Source organism: Caretta caretta, chromosome 18 (assembly GCF_965140235.1).
Source record: "Caretta caretta isolate rCarCar2 chromosome 18, rCarCar1.hap1, whole genome shotgun sequence".
Lineage (NCBI taxonomy): Eukaryota > Metazoa > Chordata > Testudines > Cheloniidae > Caretta > Caretta caretta.
Genome location: NC_134223.1, coordinates 15,689,952 through 15,716,263, shown reverse-complemented (window position 1 = coordinate 15,716,263; position 26,312 = coordinate 15,689,952). Strand labels below are relative to the sequence as shown.

Genomic DNA, 26,312 nt, shown 5'->3' with positions numbered 1-26,312 from the left:
CATATATTAAGAATCCCTACTGAATTAAATTAATGTTGTTAAAATGTCACAAGTCCAGGGCTCTGGAGACACCCAGAGTTCTCATTTTTCCAAATTGCATGTCAAGAAGAAATTCAACTTGTATGTCTTTCAGTAAGGGACTTACTGGAATAATTTTCAAATAAGTACAAGTAAAGCCTTAAGATATGCATGGGAATTTATACTATAAACCTTTACAAACTATGGAAAAGTGTACATTGTGAAGACTATTTTAAAAACAGGTTAAAACACTGTAGCCAATTTGTGTTCATGCGAGGATTAAAAACATGCTGTCATCATTCATAAACCAGAAACTGGTTTGAAAGGACACATGTGGTTTATGAAAGTGGCGGTGAAGCGGAGGGAACAATTGTGTTCTATGTATAGCCAGACTGACTGACCAGCTGGTGCACAAAGCCCTCTACTGTCCATGCAATAGTGAGCTGTTAATCTGACAGTACATTGCATGGCTCTTTTTTTTTTTAAACTTTCTCTTCGGTTGGAAAAATGAAATAACTTGCAAGTCAAGATTTCTCAGTTGAATCATTCTTAAAGCATGTTAGTTTTTTGGCCTAATATCCTTTGAGTGTCCTTTCAGAAAGAACTGGTTCCTGTTTGTCACTTTATTGGCAGGTGAGGTGTAGTGTAAGCAGTATATGGTTCATTTTTCTCTGCTGCTCTGCTTCAGATCAGAGATGGCATGGATCACCCCTAGGCATAAGCAGTTTGAGCAGTATGAACTACAGAACTTCTTGCACCTAGGGAGTTGGGTTTGTGCCTATAACCAGAAGGTCAACACTGAAACACAGGGTTTATCTCACTTAGCCAGCCATTTTCTTGACTGATCGTTTTCTACTTTAACTGGAAACATAACTTAGACCGGATAAAATTGTTATAAGGAACAAATGGAATCAGTTTTATAATTTCCTCACTTACACTTGTGCTGGAACCACAGGGTACCACCAAGAGCCTTGAACTCTAGGAATTGTTCATGTCTTACTTCTCAATGGACACTTGTAAGTAGACTCCTCACTCCAGTTGTTTTTTGGCTTGCATTACAGATCAAGATGGAGATAAGAAACTCACCCTTTCAGAGTTCATTTCCTTGCCTGTTGGTACAGTAGAGAACCAGCAAGCTCAGGATATTGATGATGATTGGGTGAAAGATAGAAAGAAGGAATTTGAGGAAGTGATTGATGCCAACCACGATGGCATTGTCACCATGGAAGAGCTGGAGGTGGGTGACTCTGAAATCATTATTTTATTTATGTATATCGTTGAAAATATGACAGCACTTTCCAAACCCAGAGGAAGCCAAAACCTGGCCTCAAATGAAGGGTGATGGAAAAGATGCAGTTCTTATGCTTACATTTTGGACCATAATATAACCAGGTACAAACATAGAAGGATGCTAGAGTAACTTTAGCTTACATGCCAGGTTGTTTTTTTTTGTTTTTTTTTTGTTTTGTTTTTTTGGGGTTTTGTTTTCTTTTGCTTTTGCATATTGCCTTGCATAGGAATTTTTAAATGTGTAGTGCACAAAACCAAATCATTGATAGGAGTAGAAGCACACTTCCGATCTGAATGTGAGTAACTGACAACCTGTGTATTCAAATTCATTTAAAAAAAAAAGTGAGAACCATGATTTGTGAATATACTTTTTTCAAAAGTCACTTACCTGTAAAAGTTGCCAAATAGGTGCGCCATCGACTTCACCACATGCATTTGTTGTTTAAGAGATTTTGATTCTGAAAAGACTGGATTGTTAAAAACATGAAAACTAGAGATGAATCAGATTGGGCAGACTATGCTCTGTCTTGCTATGTGAAGGAGTCCTAGAGTTAATGAGTCTTTTCTCACTGGTTCTCCCGTCTAAGGGAGGTCACTTGTGTGTGGGTGCGGGGACTGGGGGGAGGAATAAGATTAGTGAGCAATAAGAGAACAAAATTCCAGAAGGTAGATGCTCTGTTTAGATGCTTATTAAAGGAGTAATCAGTAACATGTGCAAAAAGTTCTGAGTTCCAAAATCTAAATTTGGAATAGTAGGGAGGAAAGTGAACTCCTCATTTCTGGCCCCACCGCAGAGCCCGCACCCCCCAACCAGAGACCTCACCCCCTCCCAAACCCCAACCCCAATTTTTTTTCAGCATTCATGGCCTGCCCTACAATTTCTATTTCCAGATGTGGCCCTTGGGCCAAAAATTTTGCCCACCGTTGCCTTATAACATGGGATACAGATGTTGTATGTGAGATTAATGCATGCAGCAATTTACAAGCATTCAATAAAGTCTAAACGCTAAAGACGTTTTTATAACTTGGGTACCTGTTTTACCAGTACTAACACACAGGTGATCCAGACCGATTCCAGCTATGTATTTGTCAGTATCCAAGTGAGCATGGGGACCTTGGTGTAAGTTGGAATCTAGTTTGCTAGTGTCACAGTATTGCATGTCACATTTTTGACACTGGGTTTGGAGGAGGCTATCTAGATCAAAAGTTTCCTTCAGAAATCCTGGTTATTTGATAGTTACAAATACATCTCAAATTTTAAATATTGTGATTTGTTCGCTTCACCTGTCCCAAGTCCTCAGTGCATGTAAAGCAATGCTTCCTCCTAAAAGTGACCACCAGTGCCCACACCCATAAATCGTGCAAGAAAAGAAACCTCTTACAACTTTAATCTATATTTTTTTCATTTACTCAAAGCCTGATGTCGTGGAAACTTCTGTAATTTTGTTTCCGTTTTAATGTTCAATAGAGCCAAAGTTTAATAGTGTCAATTCTTGTGTGAAACTAAGTCATCACAGAAAATGGGACATTCTTAGCAATCTTATCAAAACAGGTGATCACATTTGGTTGATGTGTTTTTTGTTTCTGGGTTAGTCATTGTGAGAGATTTTAATTTGTATCTTTCTAGTTTCCATTTTACAAAAATCTGCCAGGCAGAGAGTAAGTCTTAGAAACCATTGGCACCTTGAAATTACTCTGGTAGAACTTGTTGCTGCTTTATCTGACTTGAAGAGCTTTACCTATATCATGAATGGAATCCTTTTTTTCTCTCCATAGTGGAATATTTTGAGTTCAGAATGGGGGAGAGTCCTTACAAATGCCTTGTGTTTTTACTTTCCACATGTGTGGTGTCTGACTGATAAATTCTATTCAATAATAACTTAAACTGAAAAAAATCGGGTTTTGTCTTTTGAAAGAAAAACCTTCCTTTATCATGAAAATCTACATTGTTTAAGAGTAGCAGCCGTGTTAGTCTGTATTCGCAAAAAGAAAAGGAGGACTTGTGGCACCTTAGAGACTAACCAATATATTTGAGCATAAGCTTTCGTGAGCTACAGCTCACTTCATCAGATGTATAAAAGTGGAAAACGCAGTGAGGATGTTTTTATACATACAGACCGTGAAAAAATGGGTGTTTATCACTTCAAGGAGAGTGATCACTTTAGATAAGCTATTACCAGCAGGAGAGTGGAGTGGGGTGGGGAGAGAAAACCTTTTGAAGTGATAAACACCCATTTTTTCACGGTCTGTATGTATAAAAGCATCCTCACTGCATTCTCCACTTTTATACATCTGATGAAGTGAGCTGTAGCTCACGAAAGCTTATGCTCAAATATATTGGTTAGTCTCTAAGGTGCCACAAGTCCTCCTTTTCTTTTTACATTGTTTAAGAAAGTCTAAATGAAGAGGCAACGGGTGTCTTTTATCTGAGGTTTGGTCGTTTTGTCAGAGCACAGATTCCTTAAACCAGTATCAACAGAATACTTATTGTGTCTGTGTCTCTCATGCACATGCTCATAGAATTTGTTAGAGTTGGGAAGTGAAGTGACTTTAAAATGGATCCAGGGCTTCCATCAGACTTCCTGATCACATTTGCTCAGGTTAGAAGATCAAAGATATTGTTTGTTACCAGCACTGCAGGCTAAACTTGCTTTCTAAAAATCAAGCTGTATTCTTAATGTCTCCTACAGTTCATGAACAACTAGATAGCAGGCATCTGCATCTCCTGGCAATTTTGTGAACAAAGCATGATGCAGAGTGGGTTTCAGATAATTTCTCTCATCAGTCATATGAGCTTTACTTGTAAAAGAGGTCTTGTAATAAACGCCTATGCAGAAAAGTGTTAATCCAAAAGATTGAAGGTTAGCCTATCAAAGAGACCTTAACTCAGCCTCTCTACTTGCAGGTGAAATTTTCCTCGGAAAAAGAAATTGGGAGGAAACAAAAATAAAAAAGATCCCCAAAGTTGTCTAGTGGGGCCTGAGCAACCACTACTTTTATTTTGTGTGGGATCTTTCCTTGCCTGATTCTAGGTCTAATCTGGTGTCTGGAAACTTGCAGATGTCTCTTACTTTCTGTCACTGACTAAGACTGCTGGAGGCCAATTTCCACATCAAACAAATTGTAGAAATACCAGTTGCAGTCAGCCACCAGCTAACATCAGAGAAGTTTTGGACTTTTGGTAGAACCAAGGAGGGGATGGGGTTTGGAAGGACCTTTGAGAGGAAAGTTATTGACCGGGCAGACTGACGTATTTTGGTACTTTCTATCATTTATATTCATTTTTGGGTCAAATAATGGAGGCCTCAGTATTTTCTCAAACAGTCAAAGGCTGAGGGTTCCAAATTTTGGCTTCGAGGCATGTGCTGTACTGCACCCAATGGCAGAAATTGAATCCTTTCTTATCTGTTGTAGAAATACATGGATCCTATGAATGAGTACAATGCCTTAAATGAAGCCAAGCAGATGATAGCTGTGGCAGATGAGAATCAGAACCATCACTTGGAGCTGGAGGAGATCCTGAAATACAGCGAATACTTCACTGGCAGCAAGCTTATGGACTACGCACGTAATGTTCATGAGGAGTTCTGATCATGCTCATCTCTGCAGAGCTCTGAAGCACCTTCTTGCTTTCCAAAAACAAAAAGAAAGTTACCTTGCTGCTATATGTGTTGTGTGTGTATGATGTGTTGTCCTAGACTTAAAAAAAAAAAACCCGTCCATATAAAAGAACTGCAGTTCTCCTTTAACCTTCAGTATAAAGAAGGAAAGGGCTGTAAGTAACAAGGCAAGATCTGGACTAACCAGTTCATACTACCTTGTGCAGTTATTATAGCTGAAAATTCAGCTTAGGCCTTGTGAAGGCATCTTTAAATATCTAACTTCTCTTGCCTACGAAGCTGCTGATCTATGAAAATCATCATTAACATTGGAGGATCTTAGTTTTTTTTAAAGGGGATCGTTTCAGATATTTCTTTTCTGACAGCATTCTAGGAGAATCCAGCAAGGAATTAGTTGGCTTAAAAGCTGCATTGGTTTTGCTCAGCACAGGATCCTTTATATTTAGGGGTGTGGATATGTACTTTTCAGCTCATGAACGTCAGCTGTAAATTGCATCAGAGGTGCACGCTGTCTTAATGCAGGTGGGCTGATTAGGTTGTGTTTTCAGCTGCCTTTAATATATATTCACCTCACTCACTTCTAAATGTACTAGAGCAGCCACTAGCCGGGTGAAGAAAAGAAAAATTTGAACACTCTTAAAATATTCACTCTAAGTGAAAGGCTCCATCAGTTGAACTCTGACTGCTGAGGAGCTTATTGATATTCACCATTGCTTTTGGCTGGACAGGCATGGCTTTCGTTGCATTCCATTATACGAATGAGAAGCCTGCTGCATCTGAGTCAAAGTTTTTGAACAGAGTAAGTATTTTCTTTTAGCACTCTGCTGACAGGAACCATATGGCTGGAAAGAACAGACAGCCATGAGAGAGGAAATGGCAACCACGTTGATTTAAAGGCTGTCCAACCCGATCTGTACTTTTTTGGTTCATCCTCCTCCTCTTCTTGCGTTTTTCACAATACGTTTTAGTCTGGATATTGGGTGTGCAGTGTTGGAGACTATTAAATAACTGCTTTTCCAACACTGCTTTCACAATCTGAAAAATTACTTTCCTTTTTAAACAGGAGTGTTTGAAATTTTACAAGTGAAATCCTTTTTTCGATTTAAAGCTGAATGGAAACTGATCTACAGTGTCACAGAAGTCCCACTCTTGTGCTGTTCTGCAGCTGTGGGAACGAGAAGCTCATTTTAATCACTTTCATTTCAAAACTGTTCACATATCTAAATACAGAGAGGGGAATGTCTTAACCTGTGAATGTTCAGGGAGCTGCAGGGAGAAAAAATGGATTCAGCTTTTAGAATCATGAACTGTGTTGCAACTAATTAGAATTCACTGTCTGTCTGGTTAAATTTGTTAAATGAGTGGAGCTATTTGGTTAGGTCTCACAAGCTAATCCCTACAAGTAGGATTGGTCTCAACCTCCACTGGTTTAATGTATGTCCCACTCTTCTCTAGCTGTACTGTGCTCTAGCAGAGGCAGTTCAGAACTTCTTAAGGGTCCTTGAGCTTTTTGGTTTAATCTGTTTTGGCGGTAATCTCTATGGAGAATCGTGTAACACCAGGGTCATAGCCACTCATGTTTAAAATAAAAAATGCTTCACTTTATTCTAGCCTTACCCTTGCTGTAAAAAAAACCCATCTTTTGGGGGATTGCTTGAAATTTCAATTAAGGTGTGTTCTATCTGATCAAGTTTATTCTCTTAATATAATGTAAATACAGAGATTGCTGTTTGTTTTGATTTAAAATGTCCCCTTTTTTTGTTAAATGGCTTGTATCAAAGTATTTTTATATACATTGATCTTTTTTGCATTAAATATTTTTCTCTGTGCTTTGGAAATGCTCCAGCATTGAGATTCTTCGTTTAGACAAACTAATTTAAGACCTCAGATTAAAGAAATTGAATCATGAAGTGAAAATAAGTCAAATAGAAGGGGGGAAAGAGTGGGGAAATTGTGAAAGTCTACTCATGTTCTACTCATAATCAAAAGTAGCTGGATGTTCCTTTTAAAATGAGTCTCCAGAGACTGACTTAGACCCCAACTACTCTAGGACTTGCAACCAACTTTGGGTTTTGTTTAAACATGGTTGGTTTGTAGTGTAGACAGGGCCTGAAACAATACCTCCGATATGATTTTTTTTTTTATCTCACACCTGATGTTACCCTGGCATCACTGTTACCTTTTTCATTGTGGATTAATCTGTTCAGTTACCATCATGAGGATTAGAAACTGAGACTTGATCTACACAATCTGTCTGTCTCCTCCCCCTCTTCAAGAACTAGTACCCCTTTTGGTGGAGGAGAGGGGGCAACTGGGCTGTGTGGAGAGACTCAGATTCCTCTCTCCACATTTTACAAAGAAGGAAACTAAGTTCAGATACCATTCTGTTTAATCATCCTATGGTTCTTTAGTGTTCTACTTCCAATCTTGCCTTTCCCAATTTCTGCATCTGTCAGATTTTTATCCACAGGACAGTTTTCATCTGCCAGTAATCTACTATTGATCCAGTTCTTCCATTTAGCACTACTTACAGTAGTTGATTTTTTAGCTTTTATCCATGGTCATTTACCACTGTTCATAACATAAAAGCAGTCTGCCTACTGCTATAAAGTGCTTGGTAGCCAAGCTATCACCGGCACATGGCAGGTGGGAGGGTTTGTGTTTTGGGGAAAGGTGGGGGGAATTAAATGAAACCTATTTGGTCTTTAGTAGACTAACGTTGAGTTATTCATTGTGTGATATAACTTAGGGTGTGTGCATATAGTTACAACTTCCTGAAACTGCAATGTAAAGTGTGTACATTAACAGTATTTACCAACTGAATGATACTTTACCAGCATTCAATTGTAATGAAGTAGCATCTGAATACATAGTCATCAGCGTTTACATTGTTTTTGCTTTAAATGAGTTTAGCACATTTCCAACCTTATGTTGTTTGTAAATTTCATCCACATCAAAGTCTTTTGTTCTGATTCCCTTCCAAATGAATAAACAGATCCTGCTACTTGCTATGAAAGGAGGAGGAAGACCGTTGAATTTGATCAAAAGTTGCAAAGGGAAGAAATAAGTCAGTAAAATATAAAATTATATTTACCTGATTTTTTTTTATAGTGATGTTACCTAGCAAGACTGAGGCCCCTGTATTTCCTATGTACAGACCAGCGTGGGTCATGTTCTTTTTTCATTGCAGGTAGAGCAAAAGATGATTTGGAATGAAAAAAAAAAATCTGCAGCTCTGGTTTCTTTTGAAAGGAACGGCTTTACTAATGCTGTAACGTTCCAAATATTTGGAGAGGACTGTAGACTGGAAAAAAATTTGGGGTATGTCTTTAAAAATTCAGAGACATTAGGGGAACAGCATAAATAAAATACAGCAATAGAATTGCTCTGCAGTCCTCTCAACTGTATCAGATTATAAGGGACGTCGTTCATTTCAGGTCCAAATTTACTTCCCTCCAATAGAGACCTGGTGGTGGTTTCTTGCAAGTGAACTGTAAATTGACATCCGAAATGCCAAGGCTTAGAAGTCTGGTTCTAAAACACTTGACAAATTTTAAATAAAAATCAAATAAAATCCCTTTTTGACTATTGTCTTCTAATTTGGGCCTTGGCTTGAACACCTTTAGAGGCCATTATCACTAGGGTAGCTAAGCAGATTCTGGGAGCCCTGAAACCTGTGTATCTAACTCCTGTTGATAAAACTTGAATGATGAATGTAGGTGAAACCTTGCTGCTTCTGTCATCGGTCTCATTCTCCCTTTCTGTGCTGTACTAACTTGTGCATGAAGGAGAACAAGCTGATGCCCTCTCCCACACTTCTCACTACTGCTGGCTTCCCCCTCCCACGTCCCAGGCACACCTTCTTTCAGGTCCTCCTCCTCAGTCATGGAAGGGAACAGAACTGGTGTGATTTTGCTGTACAGGAGGACACCAAACAACGCTAAGGGACATCCATGTGGGTTCCTCATCTCCTGTGCCCTAAGGGAAACAGTTCTGCAGGGTGCTTCATTTCCCATAGAGCACAGGAAGGCTTTGAGAGAAGGGTCAGAATAGCTGGTTCGTGTATAGGCCAAACTCCCCTGGCTAGAGCAATGCAGCTGATGTGGAAGCTACTGTGGCTCTAATGCAGTAGCCCCACTGTTGTACTAAGGGCAGAGGGGCTGATTCCATGTGCACCTAGCCCCTGTGGAATTAGCATGTACACAGTCCGTATTTCACTTCCACTGTACCCTGATGTACCACACTCTTAGTTTTAGTACTTAGGAGTTAATTTTGTCCTAATAATGGTGGACACTGTCTCCTATTTCTCCCTCCATTAAAGCCCTGCCCATTTACACTAGCTGGAGTGATACTTGCAAAGCATGAGGCTAATATGTGACGTTTAACCACTATCCCTAAAAGCTGCTCACCAGAATTCTTGTAAAACTATTGTTCCTCCTTCTGGCTTTCAAAATGAGTGACAGCACTTCAGCTCACATAACGGGAGGCTAAGGCTGGGGTTTCTCACGAAGGACGTGGTTCGTTCCTAATAAAAGCTTAAGCTAAGAAATGGCATGTGGCCCTTTTTTTAGGGCCTAAAATAATTCTTTCATAGAATTGATTTAGAAAACTTTATTTTCCCTGCTTCCTTGAAGGAACCCGAAAGCTGAAAGAGGAGGAGCTGAAAAGAGGTGGTACATGGCTGGGAATTTCCCCATTGCAGGCATATGAATTGCCTTCCTGTTCTTCCGCAGTCTAGGTTCAACCTGTCCTAGAGTTTACTTTTTTTTGCAGGGGAAGTGGAGAGTCAGCATGGCTGGACGAGGATTAGCCAAATTTGTCTTCTCTTCTTTTACTGCTGTTCTGTTCTTCCTGTTGCTCTCTGCTATGCAGTGTTCAGGGCTGATATGTGGACAATTTGAATATCCCTTACATAAAAGATGCTGCAGGGATTGTGCTCCTGGTAAGTCCTCATCATCAACTCAGTATTGACAGTCCTTGTTAGATGTAAAGTCCAGCACTTTATGAGGTGGGGGTGGGGGAAATAATCTTGTGAACCCAAAATGTTACTGATATGTAGGAAACAAAGTCTGAACTGTAAAATACTGTTTTATAAGATGTCTAGAATTCTGTCTAGTTTGCAATAAACTCTTTCTGTAACTTAAGTGGGTAACTGTGAGAAACTCTATGCGTCACTCTACGGAATGAAATCTTCAAAGGCTCGTCTACGCTGGCTTCTTTTTCCTAAAATTTCCCACTGGTGCAGGTCCGTGATGCTAGACAGACTGGCTGCCAACACCTTAACTAACCTATTGTCTAGCCTGGCTCTGATTAGGAGGAAATGCCATGTTGGTTAAAATGCTGGTGGACATAGAAGCCTTGTTGCACTAATACTTACGTTGTAGCTGCAATGGTGGGTCATCTTAATAAGAAAATAGGTCTAGTAAAGTTAAGGGTAAGACTGTGCAAGATGTCTTTAAAGCTGCTTCCGTTGAAACAGCGTTTACTGTAGCTAAAGCTTATATGTTTTTGTTTAAAAAAAAAAAAGTGTCGATTGACCGACCATATGTTGTCCTATTGAAGAGAACAGGGCGTGCCAAATATCACTGGAAAAATCAAGATTTATGGATGGCCGGCATCCTTGGATTTTTAAATTGCTCTGCAGGCATGATCCACATGCCATGTGGACTTCTCCCTGTGAAGAGAGCTAGTTCTCATTGCTTCACGTAATTCATGAGCACGATTTGGCAAGACCATAGGTGGCAGCAAACGGAGTACTTGTTTCCTCCCACTTTCTCCTTTTTGGTAGAAACTGAATGAATTTTGCTCTGTCTGTTTTTTCTTTGTCGCAGCTGCTGTTAGAGCAGAATGACAGTTCTGCAGACAGAGCTGAGGAAGTGGAAAAGTGCAAAAAAAAAAAATACACAGGCACTGTTAGTTGGATATGATTATAGAAATTACTTGACAACCGAGAGTAACCACAACTGGCATGTGACACCACACTGGGCAGTCTGTTAATAGAAAGTTGCATGTAGAGTTCAGGGCTGACAGGAAGGGAAGGTACATTCTCACCTGTGCAGGATGATTAGATTGTGTGCCTGCACCTTTTTGCAAGAGGTTTCCGTTTAAAAAAAATCCTGTACAGAGTTGTCTCTGCATCTCCAAATGAGAGCTCTTTCTTTCTTCACGGTTCCATCCACCTGTCCATGGAAAATTTGTACTGCATTCGCTATTGCAGCGAAAACTGAAACCAGTGTTTTTCCAAAGAACCTGGTTGTAACAGATCCCCATTCTTGAGACTTGGCTTCTGCGTGAGCCCTCTCAGCGTATTCACAAAGCTACTGAATTATGAGGGTTTTTGAGTTCCTCATTCTGGGATACATCCCACCCCTGGAAAGTGGGTACAGCCAATCCCTCATGGGTCACATGCTACTTCTTTTCTCCTTAATGTGGTGAGGGAGTTTCCACTGGCTGTCGCTTAGTTAGAAGCTACTGAGTCAGTTCTAGACGGGGGGTGAACCTTTCTCCCTCCTGTCTCCACAGGCAAATATATTCCTATGTCTTGCAATTAATTACTGAGGTAAAACAGTGGAGATATATATTCTTTGGTAATTGCCATATGAAAATGCAGCAGTCAAGATAGTTGATCTAGACAGTATCTTCTGTGGTACAAAGTCATTTGATTGTGGGTGTTGTGGTTTTGTTCAAATGAATTTTCTCCCAGCTACTCAGAAAATGCCCTGAATTTTGCCTGCCAGTTCTTGGAACATTCTGCATTCAGGAGAGTAGTCTGTTTCCTGAGAGTGTAGGATGAGCAAAAGATAATGAGTTAATGGGTTTTAGTGCTGTGAGAATAATGAGTTATCCTTTCTCAGAACTGCTTGCTGTTAGCACCCAGTGAAATTTAGAGAAAATGAATGAGTGGGGTGGAAAAAAGTACAGTGTGATCCTCGTTTTCCAAGAGCAAGGGTGAGAATAAAAAATTAATTACAGCTGGACTTCAAAAGTACTGAGCATAAAAATGTTGGCTCCTTATTTTCAAGTAGCCTATACCGGGTTCTCAAACTGGGGGTCGTGACCCCTCAGGGGGTTGCAAGGTGGTTACATGGGAGTCGCCAGCTGTCAGCTCCATGAGGCTGACAGTCCCAAGCCCCCATTAAATTACCCCCCCCCCCCATTTTTAATTTATAAGGGAGAGGTCACACTCAGAGATGTGCTGCGTGAAAGGGGTCACCAATACAAAAAGTTTGAAAACCACTGGCCTATACTGTATGTTAGGCCATTAGCAAGATACAGGAAATGTGCCTCGATACCTAGAGCATAAGATGGGACTCAGAACCTCTTGATACTATTCCTGGTTCTGCCACTGACTGCTGTTAGCCCTTGGACAAGTCATTTAATCCCTGCACCTCATTATCTGTCTACAAAACAAACTAGATTGAATTGTTACCTACTTCAAAAGTGTTGTGAAACTTAATGTTTGAAAAGCATTCTGAACTCAGCTGAAAGTACAAAGTACAGTATTGTTGCACTATCTGTTGCAGCAACATGAGTGTGCCTCATTTCTTGCAAAAAACCTACCCATTATATGCAAGTTCTCTGGGGAGTATATGCAAGTTTCAGGGCACAACTGACCAACAATTAACAGGGGGCACTTCCTGTCCATTCAGGCATTCCTTTAGTATAATGCCGTGTGTATCTAAAACAAGTACTCCTCAAAGGGGGAATTCTAATTCTGAGAGAGACACATGAGATCTGTTACCTAGCTGCCTGTAACAGCCGTGAGTAAAGCAGATAGCAGCAATCTCTAGAATAGAAGGAGAGACGTGCTGTAGTGTTTTATGTCACTTTACAAATGTGATTTGATTATTTCCTGACATACCTGTGAGTGGGCTAAATAACAGTGGGATAGTGCAGATGGGGAAACAGAACATTTAAGCCCAATGCCAGAAGAAATGAGCATCAGAGCCAGAATTAGAACTCGGGACCAATGCTCGAAACGCTGAAGCACTCCACTCCTCTGATCTCAGTTGTGGGAAATGATGCCATCTCCTGTCACTCCTGAATTAGTGGTTTGAATCCAGACTACTCTGACAGCTGTTTTGGTGAAAGTGAAATGATTTTGGTGACATTAATCAAGTTCTTAGTGGACAGACGCCATGCTAATTGAGCATGTTAGAAATGAATTGGTGTTCATATTAGACACTGCTATCATAGTTGGCACCTGTGTCTAAGGAGAGAGGCTGAATCAATTTCCAACTCCTAGAAGTGGTCCACCTTTGGATGACGCTAGGAAAGACTTCAGTGCTATCAAACCACAAATCTGAAAGGCAGAGCTAATACTGATTTGGGTACAAAACAAAACTGAAACATTTGTGTGAAGAGTTAATTTCCCACATCTTCCGTGCCCCCCCTCTCCCCCCCCCCCCCCCCCGTTCTATGGATATGTCAATGTATTTTCAGTTTGGGCCAGGGGGAAGTGCTCTGAAGAGAAGACTGAGAAAAGTATGTCCAGATCCTCAAAGTTATATAGACTCATATGGTCTACTGATTTCAATGGAAGTCAGATGCGTAAATAACTTTGAGGATCTGGGCTATAGGGGCTGATCCTACAAGCTCAGAAGTCAAGGGAAATATGCAGGATTGGGTTTAAAACATTTTCTTTTGCACAATGTTGCTCAACTGAAGGTGCTTATCCATTTACTGAAACTTCTTTTACAATTTTGTAGCAACCTCCCTGTTTCAAATAGGAGCCCTGTATTGACTCAAGATCATGAGTCATGTGTCAGTGTAAATATTCCTTGCATTGTGAATTCCTGCCTGGAGAATCTGTACTTTCATCCACCTGCTGCAAGTCTCTATTAAAGAGCGGCAGTATTCCTGGGTTCGAGTTTTGGCTCTGCCACGGACTTACTGTGTGACCTTGTCACTTGCTCTCTCTGGGTCTATTTTCCTGTTTAAAAAAAGGGGACAACAATATCTGCTACCACGATGAGTGCCAATAGAAGAGCTTGGATGGATGCATCAGTACCTCAGAGGGGAGGCTGTCAAGCTTAATACATTAATGTTTAATGTGCTTTGAGATCCCCCTGGAGAAAGATGCTATAGACATTCATATTAACTATTTAATTGCTGCATGTCATAATAGGTCTATCAACCTACCTGCTTTAGCATCCAATGCATCTGTTTGCCCCTTGGTCTCTACTAAGGCAGTTCAAATGACTTTTTATCTTGGTGGAGGTACTGTGGGAAAGCCACAGTATTGTACAGATATCAGCCTCTTGTATCACAGCTGTAGTGGCAAATTGACCCTTGTCAGTGACCTCAGCTGCATACCCTGACATTCAAATAATTCAAAAAGTTCCATTGTAGAAAAATGCTGTTTGAGATGCATTGGTGAAGGGGATGGATGTTCCTGTCTGTTTTCAGAAGGCTAATCGGTGTCTAGAAGTGGGTCATGGCTGTTAATGCCCGGACAGTGACACAAAGGGATTCCTCTCCCATACGTGCTCTTTGTCCTAGGTGAGGAAATGAAAAACCGCTGCTCGCCAACATCAGAAACGGAGTGTGTCCCCTGCCAACATGGATACTATAACTCAAAGCATAACTACTATTCGTGCAAAAGCTGCACCGTCTGTGACACAGGTAAGTCAGCTATGCAGTGGCCACTTCTTTACAAGGGGTCCCCAGACTATCCCCCTAAAGCCCTTAGGTGCTCTTCTCAGGCCCCCCTTCTCTTTCCTGCTCCCCAAAGGGCTGGGAGATAAAGTTTTTGCACACACAAAAATTGCTCATTTTTTCAAGCCATTATAAGAGCTGGTGGATTTTTTTTTTTTAATTTTGACTGGGGAAAAATGGTTTTGTTTAATTTTGCATTTTTTTTTCATATTTCAAGTCAAAGACTCTAACTTGAACCCATTCATTTGCTCTTTAATTACCTTGTTAAATGGCACAAGGGAATCCATTGCATGCAAACAGAGTTTCAAGAGACTAGAATTGACCTCCATGTCTCTCATTTGCCAGTGCAGAACAATGAGCACTAGGCCAGTTTCATTTGTGCTTTTAATTAATTTCCTTTCTTCCCTACCACCTCCCCAACTCTTTGCTCCTAGATAGGGGAAGCATGGAGGTGAAGAAGTGTGATAAGATATCCGATACAGTTTGCATGTGCATGAAGGGTTACACCCCATACGACAGCAGATCGTCAGAGGAATCCCCGTCAGGAAAAGGTGAGTAATTAGCTTTTTAAAAAAATTATGACAGTATTCCTCCTAGTGAAAAGCACCTGCTGGCTGTTTTGTAAATTATCTCCATCTCCAAGACAACCACTGCTAACAGGGGGATGTGCAAAATGCTGCAGGAAACGCAAGGTACCTCACCAGGAAACAGAATAAAAAGGGTGTTGTACTTGTTCAGTATGCTACTTTCCCTTTGTACATATCCAAATGTTGACTGCAATTTCAGTGGTGCTGTTGTATGTACTCTGGTTTTGCATGACACTCTGGAATGGAAGCTGTTTTATACATGTAAGGTATCGTCGTAATGGTCATGTATCGTTCTTGCTCCTGGCTTATCCAAAGGATGTTCACAGCTACTCCAAATCTGTATCAAACAACCATAGTTTTAAAATATTGTCTATTTTTCAGAATGCTTCCCTTGTCCTGATGGGCATTTTTCCAATGGAAACAATGACAGATGTCGGCCCTGGGTCAAGTACGTATCCCTCACCCAAACAAACTGAGCTTAAACTTTTGTTTCTTGCATAGTAGTTAAGAGTTGCTCACAGCAGTCCCTTCTATCTCCTTCCCTAAAGTTAGTATATGGAATTCCCGAAGATAAGCCAGGAACAAACGCAGTAAGACTTGTATTCATGATGACTCTTAGGATGCCTGCAAGTGGGCTATGTGCCAAGTTCATGGGATGCATTGGTATCCTGCGTTTTCCCTTTTCCACCATGATGGTTTCAGTAGAAAGATGGCCAAGTGGAAATGTCACATAACTGGAAAGGGCTCCACCACCTCACACAGAGAAGCTATTCGTGATTGTAGCAGACCACATGGAAGCTGAAGGGAGGACCACAGCTTGCAAGAGGGAAGAGTTTGGAGGAGGCTCCAGGAAATTGGTCTGTGTGCACATGACTAGAGAACGCTAGCTGATGTCCCGACATCCATGTAAACAGTCTTCTTTGTAAAGAGCCAGTTTAGTTTTACAAGCACGGAGTCTTTTCATGTTAACCCAGCATGCATTGCCTGAAACAATGATGTTTTCTTCCCTGGGAGCAATTCTTCACCCCTCTTCTTTTTTGTCTCATCCCATGGTGTTCTCTCTAGTTGAGCAGAAGTTGGGAATACAGCTGAAACCCATGCTCCACTTTGGGAGGGTTCATCTGAATTTCCAATGTTCAAGTAAGCAGGAAAAGATTTGTTGTGTTTTTTTTTTAAATTAAAAAAATGAAATAAAAATCCAGGCCTTCATTATACAACATAAAGAAGTCATTGCCCCCCCCCCCCACACACACACACCCTCCCAAAAATGTGCATATGCTCCATCTTTTTTCCTGTGCAGGTCACCTTTATATTTGGCACTGAAGCTGTTTAAGTAATTCCATTTATTTATTTACACTGGCAGCTGCCTCGCTTATGGTAAAAAGACTCTGAAACCTGGGACAAAAACAGAAGATGCTATCTGCGATGACCAGGACAAACAGGCCACCACACTCCAAACATCCACCTTGTACCTCTCTCTCATCAGCCACAGAAGCAATGGATCTACTACAGCATCCACCCCCTTCACATCCAAAGACACCATTTCCACCACTCCTGTTAAAAAGGAGATTAACTGGGGTAAGGGAAGGCTGAGTCTTGTCTTCTAGTAGTTACCTCCTTTTGCCTGCTCTTCTGAACAACTCTTTTGTTCCCCTGCAGTCTATCCAAAATGCCATTGCCAAACTCATCTTCCTCCAACTATATCAGCCCCCTTTGTAACCAGTCACTTCAGATTCCACATCACCTTCCTTAGCGGTTTCAAACTCCCCACACAGTTCTGTTGGTGCCAACATCTTATCACTTGTTGCCTGCCAGCCTCCTCTTTTCCTCTGCATGCCCCCTTTGTTACCTTTTTCCACAAGCTCCTCTGTCCCTTCCCCAAGCTTTTGGATGCCTTCTCCTAACCCTATATGCCATGCAGCCCCCCTCTCCTCCTCAGACCTGTTTTCCCACAGCCTCTCAATGAGCATTCCTCTCATCCTGTATATACACATAAATAATTCTATCTTTAAAAAAATAAATCAAGGCATTAACAAGGTGATTGTACCACCCAGGCATCCCATAACCTCCCATGTGTATTCCCTCCTCAGGCAGGAAGAATGAGCTCATTTCCACTTCCCCAGTTGATTTGGTTCCTGCTCTTCCTTAGCTTCATGTACGTGCTAGATTTGAATTTGGCAGCTCACATGAACTGTCAACTCAGTGAAACGATTTAATCTCTTACCATCGTAGCCACCTACCCACTTGCAGTCATGGTTAGCTTTTAAAAACTATGGGAAACGTGGACACTCTGACTCCTGTGACATGAATGTAGCCTTAATTGTAGGGCGATAGGTTCCCTTCATGGTTGTGAGGTTGCCACAGTTATGTCATTATCCTTATTGGAATCATCACTTTCTCATGCATTCAGTCTCCCAGATTCCATGCTCCTCATCTTATTTGATTTAACAAGTTTTTATGTAATGCTCATCATCATGGCATCAGAGTGCCTACGTCTTATGTAACTTGGGATGGTAATAACGCAGGGGCTCAGCAGTGCGTGTGTTCTCTCTCTCTCTCGTGCGTATGTAATGTTCTTCCTTTATTTTTCTCCTAGGGTCCTTATCGCTCATTCTGATTTGCTTAACGTTGCTCATGGTATCTGGAATGTCCATCCTCCTCTTGACTATCCAGACGACCAAAAAGGATAAGACAAAGAGGCCTCCTGTGAATGGACAACTCGGTGAGTCTCTGTTAAAAGCTTGCTGTTCTACACTATTAATTTGGAGAGAATGGGTGGATAACCTGGGTCTCTCAGGGTATGGCTACACTGCAGAGTAGGCCCAGGGTTGAAACTCAGGCTCAATTCCTAATCCCCCTTCCAACTAAACACACATTGTGCTAACCCAGGGCTCACATCCTAGGACTCTATGGGGTAGAGTGTCCGAGCCTGAGTCAAGCCGGGACCCAGGGTTCCAACCCTATTGCTTAGCAGTGTAGACACAGCCCCATTGGAGTCTGCCAAAAATATTTCACAATCCCACTGATCAACTTTGCTTGTCCTCTGGACAGTCAAGTTTGGTGAACAGTAAAGTTTTCTCTCGCTGCATGACTCTCTAATTTAAATGATCTGTGGTGGGCCTTGAACAAAGATTGGCATACATCCCTGGCCCTTAGCCAATGGGAGAGTGCCTTGAAAAACATTTAAAAACTCTGCTTGTGGTCTGTGTTTTAAGGCTGATCCAGCAGAAAATTATTTTTCTTTTATATTGGTCCCTGCATAAGTTATAGTGCATGGGTCTGGCCAGTTCAGTCAGTTGCTGGAGGTGCGGGTCTGCCAGAGCCAAGATCTGTTTTGGGGGATGTATCTGATCACCCTGGAAACTCTCCAGCTCACAGAAAGCTTGGCTTTCTAGAGCAGTGCCTGTAGCTGAATGGCTTGCTTAGATGGAAGAGAAATTTCCCCTCCAGGGGTAAAAGCTTGACTTAGTGATCGGGATGACCTGGTAGCTAAAGGACAGACAGTATTTCAGAGAGGAGGGACTTCAGACAAATCTGAAGAGATTTGGTTTAACTTTTTAGAAGGCTTTAATAAACCCCTAGTGGATAGGAACTGAGATGTTCTCCTTTCCCCTCTCTGCTCCCTTCCTTCTCTTCCCAGTCCTTTATCTTTTCTTCCTCCTGCCTTGCTTACCGTTCCCCCTTCCTTCCTTTTTCTCTTTACTTCGTTATTCTCTTTTCTGTATGGCTTTATAGCTACCAAAATATTTGACACATACCCGCACCACGGAGATCAGCTCGCGGAGGAGAAGGATTGGATTGATACAGCATGCTGAAAAAAATAACATAGCTTCATATACTCACTGAGTGAATCTGTGACACCGGACCAGCCTGGCTGAAATATACTGTGTCTGCGTACGCCATCAGCACGTGTGTTTCCCCCTCTATGTGCAATTTTGTACTCTTCTTCCTTTTTTCTTTATCTCTTTTCTACTTTCCCCCTTACTTGGGGAGAGGGGGAATCAATAATACATAAATAATAAAAAAATTGCCACTCTGCCGGGCAACCGTATAAGATGCCTGCTGAAGGTGTGACCCTTTTCTGTCCATGTACAAATGAGCTGCTGCAGGGTCTTTCATTCACCTCTTCCAAATGACTGAATTGTTTGACTGGCCAGGGGGCGGGCACTCAATTCAAAGCCAATTATACGCATGGTTCTGGTTCAGCCCTCTGCTGCCTGCTCGTCTCGTTACACAGCCCCAATAAAATAGGTCCCCATTGTTCCCTTAACCCATCCCACTTCTATTAGATACCCCATATCGGCTAGACCAGCAAGCAGTAATCTAGAAGTCGCTCCCTGCCGGAGTAATTCTGTGCGCCCGTGTGTGTGTGGAACCAGAAGAGCCATTTGCTTCTCTTTCCCCTCCTGCTCTGTACAAAGTTTCTGTACTCTGTTTTTCAGATGGAAAGAGCTTTCGAATTCCTATCCAGGAAGAGCAAGTCGACTCCAATTCCAGCCTCATCAAAAACTGATTCCCTGTTATACTACAGTGTACTGTCATCTGTGCCAGACAGTAGGAACCTAGCAATGCAACAAATACTCCCCATGTAAAGGAATATTCTGTATGTGCTGGTGCTCGTTCCAGGGCTGACTGCACCTCTGTCTCCTTTCTGGTCTCTCTGAGTGCACCCACTCAGGTCTTAGGCCTCATGCCTGTTCCTCTCTCGGGGTGGAATCATGTGATTCTCCCACTCTTAGACTGAGACGTGGGCTATAGTACCATGGGTATCAACTGAGCTTACCGAGCAGGTCCAAATGAGTTTGGGCACCTACCGTTCTTCCCTTTGGGAGTTTGTGACCAATGGTATAAGGTAAGCAGACCTTTTAGAACCCAAAATACTGTATTTAGCAATAGTAGAATGCATTCGAGAAAGGATTTCAAAACAACAGTCTACCCCTACCATCCTTTGGTGACCTAGGCAGGCCTAGCTTCTCCAGACCCCCAAGTGGCTCCTCTGTCCGAGTCTCATTCCAGTCTGGTTTCCCTTTTGGCTCTCCCTCCCCCTGAGAGAGTGGCCCCCTTTAAACCTTGCTAGTATCCTTTTTTTGTCTTGTGTTTTGTGGGCCTTGGCCTTTCCTGGTCAAAACCATTTTGTAGGTCGTCTGGAGACATGGAAACAGAATCATGGAAGGTGGTAACTCCAGCAATGCCTCTTAACCGTTTTTAAGCATTTGTTGAGAGGTGTTGATCTGGAGCCATTCTGCTCCTCTCTGCCTGTCAGACACCTGTTAAGCTAAACCAGTGTGTTCATACCATCCCAATAGTCCTTATTAGAGGGTAGTCCAAATCTGTGTGTCTATGTATAAGGGCAGAGTTTTTATATTCACAGCCTGGAGAGAAAGCAAATTCAGATACGTGAGGAAAAGATTAAGAGACGGCCGCTCAAAGAGAACAAGCATGCAACTTGTCTCAATTTCAGACTTTAGGACTCGGCATTTGCACCGCTACTTTACCTGCAAACCCTGCATGCCCAGTGCACACCCACTCTTGTGCTTCCTATTTATGTTCATGTGCATCACAATGAACATCCTGTCAAGATGAGTGTTTGCAGATGGGAAAAAGTAGGTGAAAGGTGGGAACAGACGGCATGAAAAGCAAATGCAGAGACTATGAAAAAAGGGAGGGGAGCGGAAGGAATAGAGAACTTCCAATGAAAGCATAGATAGTATTTATTGGGCCAGATCCTAACCCACTGACTTCAGTGGAACTACGTGTGTGCCACTGGGGATCTGGCCTACTGCCTATATCTACATTGAGTGTTTGGCCCCCATGGGTACGAGCGTAGCTTTCGAGGCCCTCCTGGCCCTGACATTACAATTAAACTGAATCAGCATGTGGAACGAAATTACAATCAAACTCCAGCCAACTATTCAAAGCTCCAAATAGTTGGAGGTTCACAAACCATCAGGCTCCCCTGTCACTGGTTCTTGCCCCTTTCCGCTGTTGCTTTTGAACCCCTTTCTGGGCCCACAGGATTATCGTTATTCGCTAAGTAACCTCCGCAAACCCCACTCGGAATGCAGGTGTTGTCTTGCTAGTGTGGCGGAACATGACAATGTAAACAATGCAGAAAACACAAGGCCCCCTAGATATAATATTTCTTCTTCTTGAAATGTGGCGTTGGCTGGGAAGAGCCAATGGATTGATATTCCAGTAGTGACACCCAGGGCTTTCTGCAGGTAGCATTACAGTACAACTATGCAGAATCCTGCCGGTAATGGATAGACAATCCAGACACAGGCTGCCATCCTGTATCTGAACGCTTTGCGGGAGTTCACACTCAAGAACTGACCAAGCACTGGACCTGATCCTGCTCCCGGTTGAAATAAATAGGAGTTTGGCAATTAAATTCAGTTGGAGCAGGAACAAATGGTACACTGGTTGCCAAGTGTGTCTGTAATGGAGATGCTGCGCGTCTTCTCGTTGGCTCATGATATTTTCAAGGGGGTGAATGGGTTTTAAAGTTAATGGGAAGTGCCCTGTTAAATACAAGCTGTGAAACTGGTCTTGGCAAATCACTGAATCCCTCTGTTCCTCAGTATGTCCGTCCGTAAAACGGGAGTGGTGATATTTACCTCCCTCCTGGCCGTGTGGGTGAGGGTTCATGTTTGAAGTACTCTGAAAAATCTTTCAGAGCTCTTTGAAAACTGAGGAGTGACGAGTTTTGTTATTGGCATTCAACAGCGTCAAAAGCAAAGGATCTGCCCTTGCACTGTACAAATGAATAAGTTAATTATGCCCTACATATTTTGGTTTGTCTAATATAAATGGGTATAGTTTATTACATACCCTATGGTCCCAGCTCTGCAAACATATACAAACTAGACTCCAGAGAGACTACTTCTGTGCTTAAAGCTAAGCATGTGCATAAGTGTTTGCAGGATCGGGGCTTTACTGTGTGTGTACGTACTTCTGTGTATATATTATAATATATTTTACATGTATACTCTCAATCATGTAAAACGTGATTTTTATATATATGATCACAATATTTAACATGCCTGTAAGGGTGTGTCCACACTGCAGTTAGACACTGGCAGCTGAACCGTGCCAGCCGACACCGGCTAAGGGGCTGTTTAATTGTGGTGTAGATGCTCAGGCTCAAGCTGCAGCCTGGGCTCTGAGACCTTCCCACTGCACAGGGTCCTAGAGCCCCGGCTCCTACACCACAGTTAAACAGCCCCTTAGCCCAAGCCCAAGTCAGCTGGCACAGGCCAGCCATGGATTTTTAATTGCAGTGTGGACGTACCTGGAGTGAGTTTGGCCTACCCATAATGTGTTACACGATTTTGCAATATATTTTCCTGTAAATAGCTTCAGATGTAATTTCGTATGCCTGAGTGTATAAAATAGATGAAGGGAAAAAATCCAAATGCTATAGCAAAGCTGAGAAGTCTTTCATTTTAAATGCCTCTTCAATATGTAGTTAAAAAGAAATATTTATTTTGTATACAAAATAGTCACCACATGTGCCAAAATGTGGCAAATGTATTCCAGAACACAACAGCTGCCTGAAAACATGTTTTTTTAAAAAATATGTATTGTTATATGTTATACATATAGTGTAATTAATATTTCCTACAGTGAAATAGACACGTTGTATACAAACTTTTGTATTATAGTCTAAGTATCGTAAATGGAGGAATTTTTTTTAAAATAAAACGTTTGTCTAAAGTGTGTATGTGTGTAATCTGTATAATTGGCTAGACAAAACAGGGGAATTAGGGTGTTTCAGCATGCCTGGTGTAGCCTGGTGCAAGTCATCACGATGAAGGTCAAGGGAGGGATTTTCAAAGAAGCCCTGGTCCAGGTCCTCAAAGGTATTTAGGCACCTAACTCCAGTGGGAGCTAGGCATGTAGTTACCTTTGAGGACCTGGGCCCTAGAGAGTATTGAGCATTGACTTTAGGATTTGTGCTCCAAAGTCACGTAGGATAACATTTTTCAAAACTTCCTACATGACTTGGGAGCCTACGTCTCATTGAAAGTCATGCATTTTAGTTTCACTGGGGATAACAGCACTTCTTTACCAGACAGGGATGTTGTGAGGATAAATGCAATGATGATCGTGAGGTGCTCAGCTATCATGATATTTGGGGGCCATGTAAGTACCTAAGAGAGATAATCAGCAATTGGTTTGAGATGTCACTTTTCTGTCCTTGCACCCAAGAGCAGAGATTGGGATCTGTGAATGTACCGGGTATTATTGATTTGGTCTGAGGAAGGATGACCCGGTGGTTGGTGTGTGTGCCTGGATGTCACCAAATGAAAATAATAGGCAGTAGGCTTAAAACAAATAAAAGGAAGTATTTCTTCACACAACACACAGTCAACCTGTGGAACTCCTTGCCAGAGGATGTTGTGAAGGCCAAAACCATAACAGGGTTCAAAAAAGAACTAAAGTTCATGGAGGATAGGTTCATCAATGGCTATTAGCCAGGATGGACAGGAATGGTGTCCCTAGCCTCTGTTTACCAGAAGCTGGGAATGAGCGACGGGATGGATCACTTGATGATTACCAGTTCTGTTCATTCTCTCTGGAGCACCTGGCACTGGCCACTGTCGGAAGACAGGATACTGGGCTAGATGGACCTTTAGTCTGACCAACTAGGGCCATTCTTATGTTCTAGGATGTGGGAGACCTGGGCTTGATTTCCTGCTTTGCCACAGCCTGCCTGTGTGACCTTGTGCAAGTTACTTAGCCTCTCGGGGCCTCAGTTCCCCATAATAAGGGGTCCTGGAGAGGAGATGGGCATTGCCCATTAAAACATCATGAAATGATGCCCTTGGTCAGTCCTGCAGCCCACAGAGTTGCAACAACACAGCTGGCAAATACCATCCTCATTTTAATAGCGCAGTGAATACAAAAGAACTGATCATAGAAGGTTAGGATTGGAAGGGACCTCAAGAGGTCACCTAGTCCAACCCCCTGCTTGGAGCAGGACCAATCCCCAATTTTTGCCTCAGATCCCTAAATGGCCCCCTCAAGGATCAGACTCACAACCCTGGGTTTAGCAGGCCAATGCTCAAATCACTGAGCTATCCCTCCCCCCCAGGATGATGAACAGGTGCATCACTCTCCCTTGAATGGCTTTATCAAAGGAAGCAGGAATCTCTGGGAGCTGGGAAGGATTGTCTCTGGGCCATGGAGTTTGGGGAAAGAGTGGAGTGATTAACTCCATAGGGTGCCATACCTCTCTGGGCTGATGGCCTCTTGTTAACCCACATTCTGCATTTTAATCATTATGTCCTCTAGAGTCTACAGCCCTGAAATGCTGGTAAATGTATACAACTGCCCAGGACTAACCACCTTGCCAGCAGTGAATAAGGAACAGATTTAACCATTTTAAAAAAATATAAAAGAGCAATTTCTTCATGCTCTGATATAAGTCAAGGCTTCTGTGGTTGATTTTTTGAGCTTTCCTGTTTCTTTTAGGGAATTTAGAAGGGACAGTTAAAAATTAGATGAAAAAGAGGATTCAAGCAACTTAGGGTATAACAGCCGCAACATTTATTTTCATCCCTCTTCCTGGGCAGTCATAAAATCGTGAAAGAGAAAAGGAATCGAATACCCTCTTTGGAGACGGATTCACATGCGGGCCAGACCCTCGGCTGACGTAACTTGTGGTAGTTCCATTGAGGGCAACGTGTTTTCTATAAGATCTTGCACTTCTGAGCACTCTTTTTCTGAGCATCACAATGAGAGCCTTGCGTAGCCTTTCAGTTCTGTTCTAAAGAGAGCTGGGTTTACATTCAACTGGTCCTGCAAAAGAAGTGTTCTCCTGATGCTCAACCGTAGTTGTGCATAAGTATGTTGCAGGCAAGGGGACGGGGTGTGTGTGTGTGCCTTAGACTGCATCTCATCCTTCGCTGTCCTGGTCCAGCTTCCCTGTGGATCAGGACTCGAATTACACAGGGGTGCTGGAATGAGGTGCATCAGCAGAGCTGTGTGAACAGGTCTATAAAGCCATGATTTGAGGGATGTTGGCAAAACGGTGGGGAACTGGTGCAGCAATGACTTACTTGGATTGCAGCTGGTTCTACCAAAAGCAACCACATCAGAATGACTCTCAGCCTCTCCAGATGACTGTACCCCTTGCAGAAGTCTGATTTGTCTTGCGTACCCCAAAGTTTCACCTCACTTAAAAACTACTTGCTTACAAAATCAGACATAAAAATACAAAAGTATCTACTACTGAAAAATTGTTCACTTTCTCATTTTTACCATAGAATTATAAAATAAATTGATTGGAATATAAATGAACTTGCATTTTAGTGTATAGTCTTTAGAGCAGTATAAAGAAGTCATTGCATGACATTTTAGTTTGTACTGACTTCACTAGTGCTTTTTATGTTGCCTGTTGTAAAACTAGGCAAATACCTAGCTGAACTGATGTACCCCCTGGAAGACCTCTGCGTACCCCTAGCCCCAGGTACATTTACCCGCTTGAGAACCACTGATCTAACCAACTGAATTAAAGCAGGAGGAGCACAAAGCTCCTGTTAGGGTGAAAGAAAGAGAGAGAGAGCAGACTGGAGACAGAATCTCATAGCTTTGTCTCTGGTTTCCCTAGTCAACTAGGAGAATTCCCACCAAATTCCCATGTACTTAATCAAATAACACATACAGGTCCTGATCTGATCCAAAACCCACTGAAATCAAGGGAAAGATTCCCATTAATTTCAAGGGGCTTTGGATCCGCTTCAAATGGTGTAAAATAGAACTGAATCTAGACCTTTTGGGCTTCATTTTCTGAGGTGGGCTGAGCATTGATTTTACTGAGAATGACATAGCTGAAAATCGGGCCCTTACAGTCTATAGAATTTGACAAATGTATTGATTTGATATTGAAGGTTGGCGCCGGTAAAGCTCAGCTTTCTGCTTTTTATTTTTTTTAGGTTTAACCTTAAAAAAAGAGATGGCCCAGTTGAACTTTAACCCCTTCCTCTTCACCGGGTAGAAAATTGCAGAGCCTGCATGTGGTAAAACCCCAACTCTACCCAAAACGCTGATAGGCAATTACGTGGAGGGGAGCATAGAGTCTGAAAATAACCAAGTGCTCCGTGCTTTTGTACCCACACTGCTCTTACCGAGCCTG

At 42.1% G+C, this 26,312-nt stretch overlaps 2 protein-coding genes across 3 annotated transcripts in view; both read left to right on the top strand.

Annotated features, from left to right (window-relative positions):
* The window catches only part of SDF4 (stromal cell derived factor 4), a 35,462-nt gene extending 28,696 nt beyond the window's left edge, over positions 1-6,766 (top strand). For both annotated transcript variants that reach the window (XM_048824747.2, XM_048824748.2), the window contains 2 exons: positions 1,080-1,255; positions 4,723-6,766. In XM_048824747.2, the coding sequence (XP_048680704.1) occupies positions 1,080-1,255; positions 4,723-4,899 (353 nt within the window). In that variant the 3' untranslated portion in view covers positions 4,900-6,766. The remainder of the gene's footprint in view (positions 1-1,079; positions 1,256-4,722) is intronic.
* Positions 6,767-8,657: 1,891 nt separating this feature from the next.
* TNFRSF4 (TNF receptor superfamily member 4) lies at positions 8,658-22,803 on the top strand. Its single transcript, XM_048824749.2, has 7 exons — positions 8,658-9,870; positions 14,430-14,552; positions 15,020-15,136; positions 15,554-15,620; positions 16,536-16,750; positions 17,769-17,894; positions 19,615-22,803. Exons 1-7 carry the CDS (start codon positions 9,720-9,722, stop codon positions 19,683-19,685), a joined length of 870 nt encoding a protein of 289 aa, XP_048680706.1. The 5' UTR covers positions 8,658-9,719; the 3' UTR covers positions 19,686-22,803.
* The last annotated feature ends 3,509 nt before the right edge of the window (positions 22,804-26,312 follow it).